At 49.1% G+C, this 16,784-nt stretch overlaps 1 protein-coding gene across 4 annotated transcripts in view; it reads right to left on the bottom strand.

Annotated features, from left to right (window-relative positions):
- Positions 1 to 16,784, bottom strand: part of MTMR3 (myotubularin related protein 3) — a 73,819-nt gene that overhangs the window by 3,040 nt on the left and 53,995 nt on the right. The window contains exons 10-20 of one of the 4 annotated variants that reach the window (XM_017746502.1): positions 15,518 to 15,723; positions 15,202 to 15,333; positions 13,229 to 13,340; positions 12,285 to 12,477; positions 10,608 to 10,793; positions 9,030 to 9,200; positions 6,643 to 6,788; positions 4,597 to 5,989; positions 2,866 to 2,976; positions 2,578 to 2,621; positions 1,647 to 1,733 (exon numbers count right to left, since the gene is read on the bottom strand). In XM_017746502.1, coding sequence (XP_017601991.1) covers positions 1,647 to 1,733; positions 2,578 to 2,621; positions 2,866 to 2,976; positions 4,597 to 5,989; positions 6,643 to 6,788; positions 9,030 to 9,200; positions 10,608 to 10,793; positions 12,285 to 12,477; positions 13,229 to 13,340; positions 15,202 to 15,333; positions 15,518 to 15,723 — 2,781 coding nt within the window. Of the gene's footprint in view, positions 1 to 1,646; positions 1,734 to 2,577; positions 2,622 to 2,865; positions 2,977 to 4,596; positions 5,990 to 6,642; positions 6,789 to 9,029; positions 9,201 to 10,607; positions 10,794 to 12,284; positions 12,481 to 13,228; positions 13,341 to 15,201; positions 15,334 to 15,517; positions 15,724 to 16,784 lie in introns of all 4 variants that reach the window. The other 3 variants (XM_017746501.1, XM_017746504.1, XM_017746503.1) reach the window with 3 other exon arrangements.

The following is a 16,784-nucleotide window of genomic DNA, read 5'->3' as shown; positions in this document are numbered from 1 at the left end:
CATCCCGGGCCGTGGCGGAGCCACACCGGCACATGCACCTCGTTACAACTCAGAGTCATTAACCACCTCCTGCAGCCCCCCCCCAAAACCTGTGAGCCCTGTGTGCCCTGTCCTCCAAACTCATCAATTCCTACAAGGAGCTGGGAGCAGCACTTCAAGGACCTGGGTTTTTCCATGTCCATTAACTCTTTGGCACCAGGATTGTGATCATTGTTCTGCACTGGAGATTTGCTGCTGCTGCCAAGAGGCTGCCAGGGAATTCTGCTGACACCCAGCAGCTCTGATTAATCCTTCCTAGCCAAGAAAGGAGATTTCCAGCTGCTGGTCACTGACAGGGAGAGAGGCAGCAGAGAAATCCCATTTCCCACTTCAGTGGGCTCATTTCCTCAGTTCCACACTGCGGCTCTGGGCCTCGGAGCCAGAACCCCGGCATGGGAAGGCTGACAGGGACCAGCCTCTCTGCAGAGGTTCTGAGACTGGAGGACCCTGCTGGAAACCTGCAGGAGTGGGAACAGCCTCGGGAGGTGCCACACAGCCCCCCACAGCCCCATCTCGCTGCTCAAGGAATGATTATCCCAGAGCAGCTCACTGATGGATGTGGGGAAAACCAACCAGAGGGATTAAAACAAGGATCTCTTTGTTGGAGCTCACCATTCCTAACATATGCTCGGGGTTTGTGTTGTTTTATCCTAGATAATGGTGCTCTGACACCGCTTTGGTAAGCTCTGGACAGCTCATCCTTCTATCCCGGTGGTCCCTGCTTTGCTTCAGACATTAAAAAGAGACATTAAAAAACAGGCTGGAAAAGGGATGTTGCTCATTTGAGGAAGGGGGGCTGAAAGTCATGCTCCCCACGCCTCCTCCTCATCCCAAATCTCAGATGTTAATCCAGTTTTGGTGATCCTGACCCTCCACCAGCTCTGTGGCACCTGTTCCAGCCACGGGATTTTCAGTCCTTCTAAAACAAGTGGTGGGTTTTTGCCAACACCCCGAACAGCAATACTGGAAGTGTTTGATAACACGTGGCCCTCTCCCAAAAATATGGGGAAAAAAGGGAAATGATCAAAAATAAATGCATAAAACTTGCAGGACAGTCTCCTGTCAGTGAGCAGTACACACATGGACTGACAGTGAGCGTTAGTTTGAGCCACATCCCCGTTAAGCTCCCAAAAGCCAAGTCCTAAAAGCCTTTCTGTGAGGATAGAGGCCTGCTCACACGGATCCAACCCCCAACAGCTCGTGCTGACCACCCCCAGCTTAGTTCTGGTGATTTCCAGGCAAGTGAGAAACAGAGGGAGAAGAGCTGAGTTAGTTGGGAGAAGTCACCCAGGAGAGGCAGACGGACAATGGACAGAGGCTGCTGGAAATGCTCACCAGAGCTGATCAACTCGGTCAGTGTCCCTGCAGGGAGGGAGAGAGAGCTCAGGGAACAGGCAGAGGGAGCAAACACCAGCAACCAAGGAAGCTGGAAGGTTTTACCCTGCTCAAGGCCTTACACTGTGGGGTTCAACTCATTCCCACTCCCAGGGGAGGGGTGTGAATGTTTACTATGGAGATACTCATGGTGTTGGTCTCACCAACAGCTGGGTCACTGCACATGTGGAAGCTGAAGGAGTAAAGATCCAACAGAGAGATTTGAGCCAGACCTGAAAACCTGAGTCCATTTTAACTCCTCGTGGGGCTGGGGGTGATCTGTGTGTATCCAGGCTCTGGGAGCTGTTCCAAGCCCAGCCCTGGGGATACAAATTTGCACAAAGACAGTGGGCATGGTAAAAAAAAATAAATTCAGATTCTCTTGCTTCTTCCCTGGGTTTGGTTAACTTTATAAGACTAAATGGAGCAAAATATAAACCAGACACAAACCCAAAACGATGTTCATAACTCTTTGCAACTTCAAAAAGCAGCAGAGCATCAAAATGTGGTAACTGAGATTTATTTAAATGACAGTTCCTGTAATAGTTTTTGCATGTTCAGAAACCAGGAATAGGAATTTATTTGAAACAGAACTGGAAACTGGAGATTCTGTGGCTTTAACTCGAGCATATTGAGCCAAGTGGTCTCTGCCTCCTGCTCTTCATCAAGCCCCTGCTGCTGCCTGAGCTGCTGCAGCCTCTGTGGCAATAGGTCTGGCAAAGAATAATCCAGAAAACCTTGATCTAACACAGGTGTTCTGTTCAGATTCTGCAGGAGCAAGTTAATGAAAAGGGGAGAATGGTTAGAGAAGGAAAGGAGCAGGTTCACAACCAGCAGTGGGAAGAAGATGCTATTCCTGTATTTCATGTAACTCATATACTGAATTTCTGAATGCTAGCAGGACAAAGCTCTGTTTTATATAAATCTAAACTGCCTCTAAATCCAGTTTGAGGAAAGAAAGGTGGGATCTGTTTGGGCTGGAGTGGAGCCAACACCAAATGTGGCTTTTAACTATCTCCCTGCATGAACTGAACGGAGCAGCAGGAACTGCTCTGCTCCCTCGGCAGCTCCAACAGCCATCCCTGAGACAGGAGCTGTGTCCCAGGAAAGCCCTGTGGTGTGCAGGGAACGGGAGCAGTGTCCCAGCTCCCCCCTCCCAGTTACCTGCAGTAGTGCGCGGCCAGGTGATCCGGGAGCCACCGCGTCACCTGTGGGGACGGCCACCGGCATCAGGGACAGGGCAGTGCCAGCACTCCTCACCTGAGCCCCCTCCCCAGCTCCCAGAGGTTGTGCAGCAGAGGGCTCATAGGCACAGGTACTGGTATGTCAAGTGTCAGACCAGTGGAACACAAGGAAGAGACTTCCCAAGAAGTGGCACACGACCAAAGGCTGGAGGATAATTTGAATTAGGATTATCCCAGAGTGAGCAATTTACAGGGATTTAGTCTGTACCTCTGTATCCTGTTTATCCACCTGTTCCCAGCTGGCTTCAGAGAAAATCTCTGTGCTGCAGCGAGACAAGCAGTTCTGATCCAGATTGCTTTCCGAGTCAGGAATAGACGTCTGTTGGCAAACAAACACAGCTGAACGGAACCCCCCAGATCCCTGTTCCACACAAATAAAACCCAGAAACCCCAACAGGGCAGGGCTGGACCCTCTGGTGATGAGATGATGCGAGGCAGAGTGGATTTAGAATCCAGTTTCTGCTGCAAAGCTCTGGGTGATTAACCAAAACCTGCTCCCTGTGGCTCCAATTCCAGGGTCCTTATTCCTTTCCAAGGGTGTTTCACTTTCAAAACTATAATTAGTAATACAGATATCCTTTTGTTGGCAAAGATTTGGGAAAACACAAGCCAAATTGCATATGGGAAACTCAGAATTAGAGCCATGTATATTCTATATATAGGTTTTGGGGAATAATGCTTCCTTAATATAGTCTATCCAGGTAGAGGTGGATTTTAACTCAATTAAAACTCAGCCAGCCCTTAAAATATATCAAAATAGCAAGAAATCTTGAGTTCATGTATTTTTGTGCCTGAGGAATGGCAGTCCTGGAGTTCCAGACAAAAACCTGCAACTCCCAAGAGGCACAAGGTAGAGATCAGGTCCTTAAAACCAGGGAATTTTCTGGAGGCACTGCCAGCCCTACACTGCAGCTTCCAAAGGCCCTTAAAAAAATGGGAGCAGAATCCATTAAGCCAAAGCACCCAATTTCTCCAAGGAATTCAAGCTTTTAGCAGTGACACTGAGCCCAATGAGCACCTTGTGCTGCATCTCCAATGGGAAGAGCCAAGAAGGCTCCAAGGATTTTTCACAACAAACGTACCTGGGACTATCCAGCACCTCTGCCACTTCTAAACAGTGAATTCAACAAACAGAAGTTGGGAACCTCCTATAAATATTTTTTTTCCCAATTTTGCAGGCATATAAACCATGTAGGAAAAGGAATTTCTGATGGGTGTTGCAACAGCCTCAGAAATTACAGGCAAGTGCTCAAACCCACAGGAAAGCACAATTCTCTACAAAAGTCTCTACTTTTACAACTTTAAACACTACCAAATAAAATCACAAATGGTTTAAAAGCTCCCTTAGAATTCTTAATTTGTTGAGAGAAAAAGCCTTGTTGAAATACAGCTGCCACAAAAGCTCAGGTAATTTGTTCCAGTTAATTTAGAATTCCAGAAATTTATTCCAGTCAGTGAGCCTGGAGCACCTGAAAAGGATGGGGTGACCCTGATGGGTTTGAGCTCCCAGAGCTGCCACTGCAGCTGGAACCTGCAGAGAACTAAGGGATCATCCTATGCTGCTGTCCCAAAAATGGCACAGGAAAATATCTTTGCCCTACATGAAGACAGCAGTAAACCAAGAGTTTGGTTGGTTTTACTGAGGTTTGGTAAACCAGGGGTTTGGTTGGTTTTACTGAGGCCAGGGAAGGTGTTTAGGTACGGCCAGGCAAGTGTGAGCTGCTGTGCAACACCCATCCCAAAATAAACCTTTCTGCTTAAACTGAAGTCCAGTGACAGTATCAATCATCAATATCTCCAGTATCAGGTACTCAGGCAGTGTTTGCCCTCCTCAGGATGACCTGGAGAGGTCTGTAAGAGCCCAAAAGTCACGCCCTGAGCCGTGAGGCAGGAGCTGAGGGCAGGGTGAGCTCAGCTCGGCCCGGTGACGCTCACTCACCACTTCGTCGCCGTAGTCGCCGTTGAGCCGCAGGGAGCTGTTGAGGAGCTGGCTCTCCAGGCGGCTCTTCAGCTCCTGCACCTGCTTCTTGAGGGTCTCCACCTCCTGCTGATGGCCCGTCTCGATCTGGCGCAGGCGCTGCTGGATGACGTCGCTGTAGACGGGCATCCCGTCGTCGTCCAGGTGGCTGCGGGCCGGCTGGTCCGGGCTGCCGGCCGGCTGCTTCCCGAGCTGGCTGAACATCCATTTCTGGTGCAAGTTCCTCAGGTGGAGCTGGGCAGAGCTGCAGCTGGCCATGGACATCTGCCGGCTCAGCGAGGCCTTGATCCGCCCATCCTCGCCGTTGACGCAGTGTCCGTTGGTGGCGGGGAATTTCGGGGCCGTGAGTCCCGCGGGTTTCTCTGCCAGTTTGTTCTCCGGCTCCAGCTCCCCGTTACACACCACCTCATCTTTGCGGTCTGCTAGAGGCAAGGCACAAGGGGAAGGCATCGGGAGGTGTGTGGCGTTGCTACTAGAAGTCCTATGCATTCTTGATCCCAGTTTTTGGAGCTCTATCATGCACTCCCCCTCTGGCCTGTTCTCCAGAGTTCGGGACAGCTCGTCAGCGCTGTTGTCGAAGGGGTGAGGTCTGTGGCACGGAGCCCTGGGCGTGAGCTCGGGCTTTGCTTCAGTCTCCGTTAAGGTTTCCGTGGAGCTCTCGATGCTGGATGTCCTCGCCTCCGGCAGGGCTGTCAGAGGGAAGGCCAGGCCGGCCTGGGCTGTGCCGTACGGGCTCTCCACTTCTTCGCCTTTCCCAACGCCTTCTTCCTCCGCGTTGTTTGGAGCATCTCTGTTTCCGGAGCCCTCGGCAGGAACAGCCTGCACTCCTCTTCCCAGAGGTGCCTTCTGGAGAGCGCTGCTGGGGTCGCTGTGCTCGTCCTGTTGTCCTTTGAGCTCCGAAGCACCGCGTGAGGCCGGGTGTGGGGTGGGTGTGGGATTGTTCGTTACGATACCTGTATCCGCCTTGGCCTTTTCCCCACACAGATTGTCAGCTCTCTTCTCCTTATCCAGGCCAACCTCATCCCCTTTCCCTGCTGCCTCCAGGCCACCCCTCAAGTGCTCCTCCAGCCCAACATCATCTTTAGTGGCCTCCTGCAGAATGTTCTCCATCTGTCCCTCTGCCACCCCGGCTGCCACAGAGAGCTCTGCCCCCACGGGGGCCCTGCCCTGCCTGCCCAGCCCGTCCCCCTCAAAGGGGTCGTCCCCAGGGGGGCCCAGGCTGCTGAGCTCCAGGGAGCGGCGGTGCTCCTGCCACTTCTCGTTGAGGCTGGGGTCGCTGCTCCGGCGGTTGGTTGTAGGCATGCTGCTGTCACAGGCTGTCGTCAGATTGTCAAAGGATCTTGTCTTTGGTAACCTGCAGAGGGACAAACAATCCCACTCCCAAGTCAGAGGATGTTTTCATAAACATTGAGCTACTGTGATTTAAAACCAGCCCCTTGATTAGGACAGTAACAATCTGCCAGCTAAAGGACTTGTGGGAAGTATTATCCAGGAGCACATTCCAACCATCTGCAGTGCAGAGCTGCTTCAGTACTTCCTTTGTTTGCCATCAGGAAAATACGTTCAACCAGACTTCAAACATTCCCAGATTAATCCCTTTACCAGCAAGCCCCAATGCTTACAGCCCGGTCACACCTCCTAATTAACATGTGCTCATTGTACAAAAAGCAAAGAAATGGTTATGCAACACTGAAAAGGAACTCAAATTCAAGATAACCAATGAAAGCTAATATCCCACAAGGATAGAAGGAATTTTCTGTGGCTATGGGACACCCAGACCTTAACTTTATTTGCCCAGCTTCTCTCTGCCACGCTGTCAGCCCTGAAATGTGACAGCTTCCAAACCCACCCCACGGACAGGCTGTGCTTGGGAAGCTCAGTCCCACAGTCCCACCAATACACCCAGGAGAAATCCTGCCCTCCCACCCAAGCATTCTCCTTCCATATCCCCCGATATTCTCTGTTGATCTTACTTCACAGGACGGGATTTCTGGGCTCTAGGCTCACCTGCCCAGAGGCTGCTCTTCGGGGCTAGAGCCTGGCACAGGGTACGGGGCACAGGTGTCGTCGGCGGGCGTGGAGGGGGAGGAGCAGGGCAGGTAAACAGCGCTCCAGAGCATCAAGTTCCGCACATGGCACACGGGATACAGCACCTGGCAGGGGAGCACACGGGAAGGGTCAGCTGCTGGCTCCCAGCAGAAGTTCAGCTTTGAGGGTGGCAGTTCACTGGGCAGGTCTCAGCTGGGACATGTCCAGCCCACACCAAGGGCCGGTGACAGCATTTCATCAGCCACACTCGGGGCTAGAGTGACCTTTTCTGTCAGAGGCAGAACAATGCTGGCCTTCAGCCCCTCCTGAATGAACTCCTGCAGTGAGCTCTCTGTGAATCTACACCTTCATAACTCATGGAATCCAGTAGCTCATTGTGAGTGCTGAGGTTCCCTTGGGTGTTGTGTTACCCCGTGCCAGAGGGAGCTGCACTCATCCATGGACCCCAATCCACCAGAGCCCACCCTGGCTCCAGCAGAGGCACTCACGGGTACATACTGAGTACATGCAGAAGTTCTTTGAAGAGACAGCTTGCTCTTAAAAGGGATTCCTTCATTGTGGAATGTCATTTCTGTTTTACTTTAAAAACACCTGGGCTCGCTCTAGCAATTCCACTCTTTTCCAAGCAACTTTCCCATGGAAAAGCAGGCAATGGCAGAGGAACAGTCTGCTCCACCAGACAGGCACTGCCCAGGCTCCCCAGGGAATGGTCACAGCCCCGAGGCTACCAGAGCTTCAGGAGTGTTTGGGTACCACTGTCAGGCACAGAGTAGGATTTTGGAGTGTCTGTGCAGGGCCAGGGGTTGGACTGGATGATCCCTGTGGGTCCCTTGGACTGGATGATCCCTGTGGGTCCCTTCCTAAATGAGGGTATTTGGTGATTGTCTGAACACCCTGCTCCCCTGGCACTGAGCAGGGCAAGGGCTGAGGGGTGGCTGCTGCTCTTAACTCGTGCTGTGTAAGAGATGTGGCTGCACCAGAGGCATCTTTTAAAGCCTGAAATAAAACCACAAGCAGATGAACCCAAGACAGGAAATTACCCAAACTCCCACGTGCAGAACGAGTGTCCTTGTGAGTATTTCCTGAGAACAGGGGCCAAGTGGGCTAGAGCACAGAAGGGCAGCCCAAGGACAGACCTGTCCACACAGCCACTGTGAGAGCCCTCTCTATGCTTTCCCGGCATTTTCAGGGAAATTTAGATCCATCCATAGCTTTAAGATCCCCCTAGGCTGTGTCTGCTCTGCCTCACACACTCTCCTCACAAGTGTCAGGTGGGAAGGCTCCAAGGGCTCGTTGCAGTGACAGCCCAGAGCCAGGGCACAAACAGCCAAGAAGGGCTCAGGGAGTAGAAAATCCACCTTTTTACAACCACTGCGGGCACAAAACTCCTTCCTACTTAGCCAGGGTTTAAATTTGCTCTAAGAAACAACTGCAAGCCACATCTGTCATATGCACAGCCACTGCACAGTCCTTACAGTTCAGTTTATGACATCTGATACTTCCATAAATAAAAAGGGTTTAAATATTTATACAAGGCCATGCAATCCTAACCATGATGTCATTTGGTGTTTGCTCTCTTGCCTGTGCTCTGCACCACTGAATCCTTCACATGACCTTGTATCAAACACACAACTGAGCCCACTCCCAGAACCTTCAGGGAGCTCCTACCATGAAGGAGCCAAACTAAAAACCTGAAGGTATCGAGAGAAACAAAGATACACTAAATAATATGAGCCACTTTCTCTGTTTAGATTTAAGATGAATTTAAACACAGTGTCTAGGTTTGCAGGCAATTTTGTGTCACTCCTCTGACACAGCTAGGTCTCCAGAGAGGTCTATTTATCAAACACTGAAATGTTTTCTGTTACAAAAAAATAAAATATTTAGTCCCAGAAAGCACATTTCCAGCACAGAGAAATTTCTGAGGCAGCATTTGACATTCCTCAAATATCAGCAAAATTAACCCAACACTTCAAACATCAGCCTGAGCTGGGTGTTTTAAGGTGAATGTCAGGGAGAGCTGAGCTGGTCTGGAATCACCTTTCTGTCCATGGTGACAGTTCAGAGAACCACACAAGGGTTTGGGCTGGAAGGGACCCCAAAGCTCATCCAGTGCCACCCCTGCCATGGGCAGAGACACCTTCCACTATCCCAGGTTGCTCCAAGCATCGTCCAACCTGGCCTTGGACACCTCCAGGGATGGGGCAGCCACCACCTCAGCTGTGGTTGAACCCCAGGTCACCATGTCCCACTGCTGGGGTGTTTCTCAAGGGACCCCCCTTTTGGGGGATGCTGTTTAGGGGAGACCCCAGGACTCTCCCACAGGAAGGGGTTGGGATACATACAGATTCCGATTGGGAGGAGTAGAGCAGGTTTTTGAAGGCTTTGTTTGCTGCCCGCAGCAAAGACCAGACGGAGCAGGTCCGTTCCTGAGTGTGTTTCTCTCCTCTCTCTTTCGCATTGTTGCACAGGAATGTTCCAAAGAGGCAGGAGTAGGTGTGCTGCACCAACTTCACCTGCACAGAGCCACACACACACACACAGTGTCAGCTGGCACAAGGGATCAGCCTCACCCTCCCTGCCCAGGGCCAAACCCCTCGCCGGGGCTGCCACACCAATCCACAGCATTTTTCGCATATTTCCTTACAAACCAATTGCAAAGGAATGCAAGGGGAGCGGAATCTTCTAAAATCATAATGGAAGAAATTCAGGAAAAATGTAACATAGAAAGACAAAATATTTGTTCCTAATCAAGTCATGTTGATACAAACTCAATGCCCTGCAGGCCAGGCAAAGCAGAATCATCATTCCTCTGCTACAAAACATTCATGCAGCACAGAAATGCTGCTCGTTAATCACTCCATGCTGTGGGCCCAGCCTAACAAATGCCAGCTTAACTTTAGGCATATCAATGACTTCCTTGGGATTATTCAGATGTTTAAATGAAGACAAGTACTTCACTACTGTGATAAATTAGGGGTTCACTCTACAAAGGCCAGCACATCACGGGTATGTTCTCTCCCAGCCCATGGAGATTAGCAGTGTGCTGTGAAGCCAGTTACTACCTGTTGTATCTCATTTCACAACTGAGCTACTCGGGGACTGTACATGGACTCAGTTACATGGCTGAGCTGGCAAGTGGTAATTCCAGCCAGCCACAATCACAGGAATGTGCCTTAAATCTCTTAGTGGATCAGACACTTCATAAAAACTTCTGCTCTTCAGATTACTGGTCCTGCAGCCCATGACTGCCGCTTCCCCAGAGATCTGAGAACTGACTTGGACCATCTTGGGTGAATTCCTAATAGGAATGCTGTCTGCTTCCAAAGAAGGTAAGCACAGCTCCTATACCCTACACATTTTCAGCAAAGAAACTGAAAAAAAATGAATGGAGCAGGTTGTTTTTAGAGGAGGAGTATCCAAGTCAAAACAAGATCAAAGCAGGAGGGAGTTTGCACTGGCTGTGGGAAGGATTTTTTTCAGGCTGTGTGGATGTTTTACACCTCTTAGGTGAGACTATTCAGTTCACATCATCTATGTCTTTTAAAGTCTAAAACAAGTCCTTGAGGGTCCTGCTTTTAAGAGTGAACAGACCCCATGGGTTACACAAGTGCTTCTGTCCACTGCGTCCTGGCAGCTTTCCTGTTCCCTTCATCAGGTGAGAGCATATATAGAATATACTCATATATATATATATACATATATATAAAATAATGGAATGGTTTGGGTGGGAAGGGACTTTAAAGCCCATCTCAACCCACCCCTGCCATGGGCAGGGACACCTTCCACTATCCCAGGTTGTTCCAACCCCCATCCAACCTGGCCTTGGACACAGAATGTCACAGAAAGATGGGAAAATCCCCACCCTGGGCTTTCCAGCAGTGTTTAACAGCAGTCTATAAAGCAGCAATCTCTCAACTCACAAGGAATGCTTCGTTAAACTCGAAGGAGCAGGGGAACTGCCTCTGGAGCTGATGGACACAGTCCAGCCACTGCAGAAACACTGGGCAGCGCTCATTGAGGTCATCTGAATTCTCCCCGTGGCCGCAGCGATCTGCAAACTTGTGGCCAAAATCCAGCCACTCCGTCTCCACTAGTACCTGGAAACCCTGCAGGAAGGAGAGGACAGATGAAGAATTCCTGTTTTTCTTCGGTTCAGTTTTCTGAGATGATCTGAGACTTGTGGGAATGGCTGTGTCCTCTCTCCTATTTCCCCTCAGCACTGGGCTCATTACTTCTCTTTACTGCTTTCCCTAATGCCTCTGTGCTCTGCAATGAAATTAGGACAGATATGGAATCCCAAACGACATGAACGGGAAAGGGAATCAGTGACTGGCAGGGAGCATCCTGATATGAGCCCTATCTCACCCAGGCAGTGACAAGTAGGAACTTCATCTTGCCAAAGCTTCTGGATCATGGTGTCCAATAGCTGGACAAGTCATATGAAAACTTTCCTTGAAAATGATGGTCAGATCCATCTGTCAGGAAAGAAAATCATCCATCCACAACAGGACATCCAAGCTCAGGGAGAGCAGGTGCTTGTCTGTGTGTACACCAGTCACAAAGTTGATTAAAGGTTCACTTGAGTGATTTTTCATGAAAAGGGCAAAGAACACTCCCAAACAGTGCCTGGGTGAGCAGCTGAATGTCACACTGTCTCTCGCAGGACCTGAAATCCATCACGGGGCAGGAAGGTTTTGGTTCTTAGTGGAAAGAAAAATTGTAGAGAATGTTTATTGAGTCAAAGGCTGTGATTAGAGCCAAAATAATGGCTGTGATTAAAGCCAAAATAATGGCTGGCAGCTGAAAAGCTTTAAATCTGACAGTGCTGAAAATTCATTTTCCTCAGTGTTTCTGATCCTGGTACAGACAGCTACAGTTTATGGTTTGCTCTGGGTGACACGGAAGCCCCAGGGTGTGCACAGCACAACTCTGCTCTCCAAGCAGGAAGGACAGCACCCTTTGGAGGACCAGGAGCAGATCCTGTGCCCAGGCCAGAGCAGCACGTTTTGCCTGATGGATGCCAGCTTCTAGAATCCACGTGGAAAAGGATCCAGGAAGTTTTCACACTTCCATACAAAAGGCAGTTCCAGCCTCTGGTCCTTGTGTGTGTGAGGCTTTAAGCAGCAGCTCACAGCAGCGTTCAGACACAGAGTTCTGTTCTGGACAACAAAGGCATCTTGCCCGTGGGCTGGCAGATGGAGCCCAGCCAGCACACATCCCACGGTGCTGAGGTGATGGAAGGGGGGAAAATGAGGAGAAATGTAAGTGACAGAGAGCAATGAAAATGTGAAACTGGAAAACCATGCAGTCGGGAAATCCAGCAAAGAGGAGGGGTGCAGCAGAAGCTGCAATTGCAGCACTTTGTACTCCATATTCCTAAACTTAATACAGGGAAGCACAGACCGTGACCGTGCAGCTGCAGCAGAGGGAATGTGAGCTACTCCTGAGTTACAGAGGCACCTACACCTGTGTGTAACTGCAGACTGTGGGTGATAAACTCCTGCCAGCTTCAGTGCCTTTGCCAGCGGAGAAACCTGAAATCATTCACAGACAGGCTCACTCCAAAGACCCCAACCACTCCCAGCTGCTTTACCCACCTCTGTGGTCCTGTAGTAGGGGTCCAGCAGGAGCTTGGCCAGGGCCACGATCTGGGGGGTGCGGTCCCAGCCGTCGGAGCAGTGAACCAGCACCGGCCGCTGGTCCCGGTCCACGGCGTGCACCACGAGCAGCGCGGATTTCAGGAGCACTGACAGGTGCTGCAGCCACTTGGTGCTCTCCAGAGCTGACAGCCAACTAGAGGGAAACCAGGCAAGACAGTTTTTGCTCTTTTAAAATGCTTTCAGGTTTGGATGTCTGAGTTTATCATGGCAAAGCTCCTGTTTTAATAAGCTGTGAGTGTCACCCTGGAGTATTTTTCAGTTGTGTCTTGTTAGCGCTTTCCAAGAGGTGGAAGCAGCAAAGCCATGTAGCCAACCCAAGGAACTGCCATTCTCTGGGATGAGCTGAAGGTTTGGATGTACTTTGAAACCATGGAAGGCTTTAGCAGCAAATACAGGGAAGTGGGAGGGAAAACAGGACTGGGGTAACTACAGCAAGGACCCAAGCTCAGAAGCTCCCCAGGTGATGGGCTGTTACAGGGTAGTTACCCCACACCACTGGATGGGTATGAAATATTATGAAATATCCTGAAATGACACTATAAAGGAGTGAAGTACATGGAACACCACCAGAATTTTCCAAATGAGAGCCAACGGTGAGGATTAAAGAGCTGGGAATAGCAGATCAGTCTAAGTGCTCAGAAGCCCACCAGAAGAAACAACATTCTGGTATCAATATTCAAGGTTACGCTCTAATTTCAGAACTAATCTTCTAGGTTCACTTCAATCAGAATAAACCAATGACTTCCACAAAAATGGAAAAACATAGCTTAGCATTATTACCAAGGGAAAATCCACTGAATTTCAATTTCCAGATCATCAGCAGAAGAATGTGGCTGCAGAAACATGGAACCAAAGGCCCAAACCCCCAAACTTCCACTTACTTTCCTGGGTCTGGCATTTGTGTGCAGAGCAGACGCAGCGACTGGAAGCTCTTGCGGATGGAATGGATGTTTGCCATCCCCATGAACACTACTTCACAGTTTGGGTAATATTCTGCAGGTAAAGAGCAAGAGGGAAGAAAAAAACAACTGCCTTGCTAAAAGGAGATTTTTCATAAAAACAAACCCCTGTTGCTGTGGGCAGATAAAATAATTTGTTTATGAAGATTCCCTAAGTCCTCAGAGCTCACTGGGTATTCCAGGCATGACTCCACAGCCCAGCAAAACAGGAAGCATTTAGCAAAGTCCTGCTGTATTTATTTCAAATGTTTCACTTCAGGTTACAAAAAGCAGAGTGCAAACCTATGGGAATAGGGATATTGCTGTGCTCCAGGTGCCAGAATGTTTGTAAAAAGACTGAGATGTAAAAGGACAATAGATGTGAAACACAAGTAATAGTTAAGTGGTAATTTAAGGATGTAAGTTATACAGATTACAGATTCCTTTTCCTAAGCATTCAAAAAGGCCAAAAGGTTGCTCCATCCACTGCTTTCTTCTGAGGGGAATGGTATGAGGAGGGATCACACATATGAGAAATCCTGGGAGCTCAGGAAAGCAGAAGATACATGGAATTACTTTGGATGTGCTCAAGCAACACTGGAGGCCTGGAAAGACCTAAAGAGGGCCAGAAAATACCCACTGAGTAGCTTTTCCTGGATTTAGTCTTCCCTCTGCTGTGATGCTTCAGTCTGCACAAGAATGAGCACACAAAACGACCATTTCTACTGGAGAAAAATAATCCGGATTCACAATCTGGGATACTGAGTGCTTGCACAAGAAAATTCAGGAGTCTCTGATGTTTTGTATCATTCCATTTCCCAACTCTTTATCAGCCCAACAAATGCTGGGCCAAACACAACGAGAGACTGTAACTCCAGGAGCAGCCTCAGACAGTATCAGACAACTTCAGAGTTGTTTGTATTTTTACTGTATTATATCTAAAATAAAGCACAGCATAAATGAGCTGCTTTTATACAGAGAATGAAGCAAACCTGGCAACACCTGCAGAAAACTTGGCAGCAAAAAGCAGTACAGGTTTCATTGAAGGTGACAAGCTGCTTGAAAACCTTCTCCACAGAATTAAAGAACCAATATACAGGAAGAAAATCAAACTTCCTGTATACTCTGCTTTTGTGTTTTGAAATTTTATTCTCTGATGAAGAATGAATTAGCAGTTTTGAGGCAAATGGAAACTTCCTTTTTTTTTACTGGTGGTTACAAATCAAAATGCAGCTACTGCAGCAAAGATCAAAACAAAAATAAATGGTCAAAAGAGCTTTCGTTATCTTATCTCCAGTTTTTCTGTCTGGGATTTTTTTCCAGTTTCTCCACCCATGGAATTTTTACAGGCTGCATTCATACCCAACAGTGACCATAAATAATACCTTGTTTATAAAACCACCAATTCACAAGTGCCAAAGAACACAGAAAGTGGTGTTGCAACTGTATTACACGTGCAAGGTGAGGCAGGATTGCAGCTGCTATGATATAAATACTGAAAAATGCTTCAGCTTTAGGAAAATTGCTGAGAAGTTGTATTTTGCACAACCATTCTAGAGTGTTTTTCTCCTCTGCAGTCAGTGGGTTTTACAAGTTCAGGGGTTTTAGACATGAGCACACCGGACACCTTTGTCTCTCTCTAGTTTATACATCTGACTCAGCAAGGGAAAGCTCTTCAGCAGATTCCACAGGGTTCAGCATTTGCTGAGCACTGTTGCCAGCTGGGTTAATGGCCTGAGAACAGACTAATTAACAGCTAAACCTGCCCTTTGAAGGGCTGGGTGCGGGCTGCCATGATCCAGAACGTTCAGACCGATGAGCAGTGTACAGGCAGTACTGAAGGGTGTCAGGGCAATTATATCTGAGCAAATCCCTTTGACTGATTTACTGGAAAACCGAGGAGGAATGTTGCTCACCTGGGCACTCACAGCCACCCCCCTTGGCTCTGTTGGCCACGGCTGCTGCGTAAGATCGCGCGTCCAGGATCAAAAGCTTCTGCGGCTGGATTGCCAAACTCTCTGCTCCTGAGGCATTGGAGATGGAGGAGTCTGGGGAGGAGGAAACGAGTGAAGAGCTCAGAGGATCCTTCTGACATTGGTTACAGCATGATTCACTCAGTCCCACAACGAGAACTGGGACTAAATACAACAGATTCAATCTGTTACAGCACCAGAGATTTCACTTGTACATAAAGCTCTGCCCTCTACAGAAAAGCAACGGTGACAGCCTTACCGAATTCCACATCAGAGAGGTCCCCTCCGTTGGAGAAATCTCTGGAACAATTCCCATTCATTAACTTGTTACTGTTGGACCTGGAGTCTGAGGCACAGGCTTTGGCTACGGACTGGACCAGGTGCTCATCGTCGGCGTTCCTCCAGCCCCACCAGCTCACCTCGGGCTGGCCGCAGCGGGAGATCACTGCCCCATTGCTCTGGTGCCTGCAAACAGAGGGAATACAGAGTTTACAGTCAGGATAAAGAGCACAGAAGGCACAAAAATTACAGTGGTGTGCTCCAGAAGCTTCACTCCCACCAGGAACCATCGTTCAGCAGTTATCCCCAAGCTGGGTTTCAGCTTCCCTTCAGAATGATGGCTGTGACTGCAGTCACTGACAGGTGAAAGTCAAAGCAAGGTCAGGAAGAGAAAGCAAAGCATCTTCTTGCTCAATATTGTGGCCTGTTAGCCAGTGAAAGCTGGGGAGTGTTTTGGAACAGCAGGTGAGGCATGAGAGAGGAATTCAACATGGATGAGGGAAAACTGAAAACACCCTAACCTGGACATGGCTCTCATCTCCCAGGAGGTGACATTCAAAAAGAATTTTATTTTACATGTCTAGGGAATCAGTAGTTATTTCCTTAAATCTGACCTGGCTTCTTGTACTACACATAAAGAACAGATCTGGAATAATTAAAACTTATTGAACCATTGCAAACACACTCAAAAAGATTTGAGGAGTCTTCCCTATAATCTGTTATAAAAAGAGGACTGAAATGTATTATCACAGTAATTCCACTCACTGCCTTTGTGCTGGCACATCCCCCTGCTGCCACCAGCTCTGTGACTCCCCAGTGACCGAAGTGTTTGCAGCTGGCAGAACAACCTTTTCCCTGACCTTGCCCAGCAGCACCCTGAATTCAGGGAGCTCAGCCCTGGAGGAAGGAGGTCCAGCTGCAGGTACAGAGAGCTGCAGGTGGAGAGGCCAGAGCAGCACAGACAGAACTTCTGGAGCATCTCAAAATGTTTAATCCCTGCCTCATGTCCCAGCTGAAATATCCCAGCACTCATCCACACTGCTCTTCACTATTTAAGTCAAAGAACCATAGAACAGTTTGGGTTACGAGGGATCTCGAAGCTCATCTCATTCCACCGTTCCTGCCATGGGCAGGGACACCTCCCACTGTCCCAGGCTGCCCCAAGCCCCAATGTCCAACCTGGCCTTGGCCACTGCCAGGGATCCAGGGGCAGCCCCAGCTGCTCTGGGCACCCTGTGCCAGGGCCT

Source organism: Corvus brachyrhynchos, unplaced genomic scaffold (assembly GCF_000691975.1).
Source record: "Corvus brachyrhynchos isolate BGI_N302 unplaced genomic scaffold, ASM69197v1 scaffold19, whole genome shotgun sequence".
NCBI classification, from domain to species: Eukaryota; Metazoa; Chordata; class Aves; order Passeriformes; family Corvidae; genus Corvus; species Corvus brachyrhynchos.
Note: the sequence above shows the minus strand (reverse complement) of the source record. Positions and strands in the feature narration are given on the sequence as shown.